Raw genomic sequence first — 5,561 nt, 5'->3', positions numbered from 1 at the left:
CTTGAAAAAGGCTGCTCTAATTAATGTACTCAAGAAAATAATGAACGACACAATGCAACATTGCCACTTGGCGACTGGAAACCTGATACTGCGAACACGTTGGTGGAGGAATTCGATATATATTTAAGACATTCATATCAAGAAAAGAGTTGTGGTGGGTGTCACGGCACAGCAACATTGTCTGGGTATAAACAAAAAAATGCAAATGACACATACATGTTTATGCAACAGACTTATGAACGAGCCAATGGGATAGCTTCGACGTGTTCGATCGACATGCTAGAAACAGTAACCAAACCTTTCTCAAATCATATCCGAGCACCTTAAACAGTGTGTAATGGAGAAAGTCGTATCTGAAAACGTAGTTTGAACTGAACTATTTGGAAATGGCCGTGGCTGGAACACCTTTATCAATCGGGGCTGACAATATAAATTAACTTCGGCAGAATATCAATGTGCGATGTACGTTTTGTTTACACGCAATCTTAACAATGTTCACTGTATTTTTGCTTCACTAGTTTATTTATCGATCTCAAACAATAAATATTATGACAGGTCAACAAACCCTTGACGTTTCGAGGTATTGTAACGAAAGATCACCTAGGTTTGATGTTTCGTTTTAAAGACCTTAAAGGCAACACTTCCTAAGAATGCAGGCGGATAAGAAACGCCTAAGACGATAAGTCATCGGCACGACCCCCATCTGACCAAAGCCTACGTATTTGCCCCGAGTGCGTCAGAGGATGTCGTTCAAGGATCGATTTACATAGCCACATCAGAGCTTGCTGCTCTTCCTCATAATCTTCGGATACGAAGAACTGTCATCATCACCTTACATTACAAATGATTAATTATAAATAACAACAACAGAAAAAAATGGAATCGATTTTAGCGACGATCCTAAACAACATATCGTGTATGAAAAAAAATGAGCGATATGTACAATGCATCTTGGTAAAATACACCCGTCTGATTGAATTATTATGTAAATGCTAATAAATAAATAATTGCCAACGTGTACCTGAGGTTGATGTTGCCAATCTGTACGGTCGGCCATCGCTGTGACATCACTGACAAACTCTCGTTTATCCCCCAACACTAACCCCTCCCCCCTCTCTTTCATCCCCAACACTAACCCCTCCACCTCTCATTATCCCCAACACTAGCCCCCCCCCTCTCGTTTTCTCTCTCTCTCTCTCTGCTTTACAAAACGAGACTTTAACGAGATTTGTTCCAATAACACAAACAGGCGGACTTTTTTGATCTTGTTTCTCTCATTTTCCACGTTCATCTCGTTTGTCATTCATGATACAGTAGTAGTGATGCTTGTTTTTGGCCCTTAGCTGTTCTCACGCATATATATACACACATATATATATATAGGCAGGGAGTGAACGAGTGACACTGTGCATACAGCATAAAGCAGTGATGAAGGAGGAAGGCTGAAGGTAAGCAATAAAAACCCATCGAGATGTAATCATTTTTTGACGGGGGTAACTCATTAATTCTTTCGTGTCCAACAAACGCTACCTACAGTGTCTTAGTCTTCTATTACAATGCCATTCACGTCTGGAGTGCTTTATAGGAATGCTAAATCGATTCCAATAACACGCGGGAAAGCACCTCATGGTTAACGCTCACCAGGCTGGTTTATGTTCCCGGGTGAAGATCTTTATATTAACCACTAAACTTCTATCAACTCACAACCGACTGTTTTAAAAAAAGAAACGGGTCTCGTTGGATTAACTGCAGTGGAAGTGGAAAATCCCACCGTTTGTTTTGTTTATTTATATCCCTTTTCGTTACATGTTCGAGCAATTCAAATATAAAACGTGTGGAAATCAAGTACGGCGAAAGTAAAGAATACGTACTCCACTCGTTTTCGGCGTAACAAAAACCCTAATCTTAACCCCAACCACCGGCTGTAATTATTCTTTACTTTCGCCTAAAGTACCAATCAAATACTGGAGTCCATGGAGTTTCGAACTAAGTCGCTCCAAAAATCCCCGTCAAAACAGAGTTTTGACGGGGATTTTTGAATTTTTCTATTTCACCACACACTTGATGGATTTCAACATGTTCCTTTTGTTTTTTTTTATAAAGGTTTCTCCCATCGTTTTTAAGTGCATAATGCAAAAAAAAATTGACAAGTCTGTGCTGAGGGCCCCAGAGAGGGAGGGTGAGGGTAAAAAAAATCATAGATCTTCAAAAGTTTTTAAGTAGGCGACCTGTTCCGAAACTCCGCCTTGGAGACGGTTTTTAACTTGTGTTGTTCAATATATAAGGTATTTCCAAAGAAGCACTCAACCCGAGTTATGGGCTATCAACACTCAGATTCCAGACTAATACCGAAACTCTCCAGGTGTAGAAAATCCTGATTTCACGACGGTAAAACCGTTTTGTTGGTTTCCTCCCAATATCTGGAAGAGTGCACCTTTGTTGCATGTCTGATGAAGTGTCACTCTAATATTGAACCGCAAACATTACGTAGATTTTGACTTTAAATTTTTGCGTAAACTGGCGTTGCAAGCAAGAGTTGGTATTAAAACAATTATAAATAACTGTGTTAAAGTATTTCTATGGATTATACTTTACTCGTTGTTTATATACCTATATATAAACCTTAAGTGAAGAAATATTTTGTAAGAAAGAAATCAGTCTTTTCACAACCGTTTATAGATTCTAATGATCCTTTACTTTCTGAGTTCGAATCCTGTTGTGGTTTAACTTTTCGGCACTATCCTGCTATTAGCTGTCGACAGCTAATACCATGACTGGCCGGAGCGAGCTGTATGTCTGTCTGTCTGTCTCTCTATCTATCTATCTATTACTCGAAAGTTATTGGAACAAATTTGACACCTATATCCATGCGTTTGAAAACACAACACAGAGTATAAGGGTACTCGCGTCCGCGCTAGCTAGTCGTGAGTGGTCGATCCTATTATTTTTAAACTTCAAACTTCATTTGTTTTCTATTTTGATAAATTCTCTCTGTTGAAAATTATATTTTTATATTTTAAATAATTTGCAATTTCAGGAAATATGTTTTTATATTAAATTTGTGTTTTCTACTCACGACTAGCTAGCGCGGACGCGCGAACTTTCGAGTAATAGATAGATAGATAGATAGAGAGAGAGAGAGAGACAGACAGACTTCACTAGCAGTGAGCACTTTCACTTCTGACAGCTAATAGCATGACAGTGCCAACTTTTCTATCCATTCCTCCTGGACCGGTTTAATAAGCCTGTGAAATGTCCTAGAAGTTAAGCTCGCAAGTACTATGTTGTCCAGTGTCCCTTCATTGTTTAAAACAGTGGGATATAAATTGAAGTAGATTTGTTAATGAACCAGTTCATTGCTTTACCCCAGTGATACTCAAGTAGGGCCCATATGGCCCTTGCTGGGAGGAGAGGAGATAAGATTTTGTTAAAATCCATGTGCAATAAATTGGTTATACTTCTACAATCCTGTTACTTTGTTTCAATTATTAGACTGCCGCCATGCTGTGGTATCGCCTCGAGGAATTTTTTTGATTACTCATTCGGTCTGTTTTTGTGCCGAATCGTTAAGTTACAGGGGCGTAAACAAACTAACAACGGTTATCCAGCGGTGGTGGGGAACAAACGTGTGTGTGTGTCTTTTTTTTATGGAGCACTCCGTCAGTTACGACGATGAGGGTCCCAGTTGATACGATCAACGGAACAGCTTGCTCGTGAAATTAACGTGCAAGTAGCTGAGCACTCCAGAGACACGTGTATCCTTAACGTAGTTCTCAGGGAGATTCAGCATGACACAAAGTGTGACAAGGCCGGCCTTTTGAAATACAGGTACTACTCATTTTTGCCAGCTGAGTGGACTGAAGCAACGTGAAATAAAGTGTCTTGCTCAAGGACACAACGCGTCGCCGGGAATTGAACTCCCGACCTTACGATCGTCAGCAGAATGCCCTCACTATACCACGCGCCTTCACACACACACACATATAAGATACTGTTAACAGTTAACCATATCTTATAATTGGTAATGTTAATAATCTTGGGACATGATGTGCAGTGGCTCCAAACCTGAGTGTTGCCACCCATTATGTTGAGGAAAGAAAAATCAATAAACACGAGGGCCTGGCCAGTTGCTGTCAAGATGTCAGCTGTTCTAGGACCCTGTACTACTGATTTATTCTGCAAAATAGGGATAGTGGCAGTCTGTCGGATAAATGATCCCTGTGAGGTGGAATGGCTGCTGCTGTGAGTGTCACTTGCCATTTTCTGCAGCAACACCATCATAGTTATTATCACAGGGAATGGCTAAGCATCCCTCTTGTTCTGGGAGGTGTGGGCCATCACTCCTCTATTTTCCGCTGCTTCGTCCCCCCACCCATTTTTTTCTTTCTTGTCTCTCTTCTTTCCTGCTTCTTTAAAACCTTCAAAATTGTTCTTAAAAATTTTAATCATAATGTAGAAGCCCAGCTAGAGCATGAGCACCTCAATCTCAGGATCATGGGCTCAATCTCCATCAGTCACATTATGCTGTTTTAGACAAGCATGGCTGTGTGGTTCAGAACCTTGCTTTGCAACTACATGGGTTTCAGGTTCAGTTCCATTACACATCACCTTGGGCAAACATCTATTATAACCCCAGGATGATCAATGCCTTGTGAGTAAATTTGTTACATGGAAACTGTGTGGAAGCCTGTTGTGTGTGCATGTATGTCTTTGCATCTGTGTTTGTTATCCCCACCACTTGACAATACGGCACGCCGGGCAAAATGCTTAGCGGTATTTCGTCTGCCGCTACGTTCTAAGTTCAAATTCCGCCGAGGTCGACTTTGCCTTTCATCTTTTCGGAGTCAATTAAATAAGTACCAGTTACACACTGGGGTTGATATAATCGACTTAATCCATTTGTCTGTCCTTGTTTGTCCCCTCTATGTGTAGCCCCTTGTGGGCAGTAAAGAAATTAAAAAAAAAAAAAACTGGTGTTGGTTTGTTTATGTCTCCATAACTTAGTGGTTTGGCAAAAGAACCTGATAGAATAAGTAACAAACTTTAAAATAAGTACTGGGGTTGATTTGCTCAACTAAAGCCCTTTGGGGTGTGCCAAGTAAAAGATAATTATCCTTATAATGGCTGGTGTTAGTAATCTTAACCATAAATATCTTTATAATTGCTGGCCTTGATCTTTTTCTCTTGAAATCTGTTTACTCATTGATATATTTTCAGATGAGCGAAAATGAAGCCACAACTTTGACGACTTCAGATCACCCAACTTCAGACAATGCAGATTCAGATTACACAGCTTCAAGCCAAGCAACTTCGAGTCGTCATGCTTCAGGACAGGCAACTTCGGACCACCTGGTTTCAAGCCAGACAACTTTAAGCCATCCTGCTTCAGGCCAGGCAACTTTAAACCATCCTGCTTCAGGCCAGGCAACTTCAAGCCATCCTGCTTCAGGCCAGGCAACTTTAAACCATCCTGCTTCAGGCCAGGCAACTTTAAACCATCCTGCTTCAGGCCAGGCAACTTTAAACCATCCTGCTTCAGGCCAGGCAACTTCAAGCCATCT

At 40.7% G+C, this 5,561-nt stretch overlaps 2 protein-coding genes across 4 annotated transcripts in view; one reads left to right on the top strand and one right to left on the bottom strand.

Moving 5' to 3' along the window:
- LOC106876865 (protein YIPF3) overlaps window positions 1-1,118 on the bottom strand; it is a 35,178-nt gene extending 34,060 nt beyond the window's left edge. For both annotated transcript variants that reach the window (XR_008265607.1, XM_014925604.2), the window contains exon 1: window positions 1,022-1,118. Coding sequence is in view for 1 of the 2 variants with exons in the window: in XM_014925604.2 (XP_014781090.2) it covers window positions 1,022-1,057 (36 nt within the window). In the remaining variant the exon portion in view is untranslated. The remainder of the gene's footprint in view (window positions 1-1,021) is intronic.
- Window positions 1,119-1,214: 96 nt separating this feature from the next.
- Window positions 1,215-5,561, top strand: part of LOC106876863 (E3 ubiquitin-protein ligase RFWD3) — a 27,924-nt gene continuing 23,577 nt past the window's right edge. Inside the window, exons 1-2 of one of the 2 annotated variants that reach the window (XM_052973192.1) lie at window positions 1,215-1,448; window positions 5,218-5,544. In XM_052973192.1, the coding sequence (XP_052829152.1) occupies window positions 5,218-5,544 (327 nt within the window). In that variant the 5' untranslated portion in view covers window positions 1,215-1,448. The remainder of the gene's footprint in view (window positions 1,449-5,217; window positions 5,545-5,561) is intronic. The other variant, XM_052973193.1, reaches the window with a different exon arrangement.

Source organism: Octopus bimaculoides, chromosome 15 (assembly GCF_001194135.2).
Source record: "Octopus bimaculoides isolate UCB-OBI-ISO-001 chromosome 15, ASM119413v2, whole genome shotgun sequence".
Lineage (NCBI taxonomy): Eukaryota > Metazoa > Mollusca > Cephalopoda > Octopoda > Octopodidae > Octopus > Octopus bimaculoides.
The sequence above is the reverse complement of the archived record's forward strand: the minus strand, read 5'-3'. Positions and strand labels throughout refer to the sequence as shown.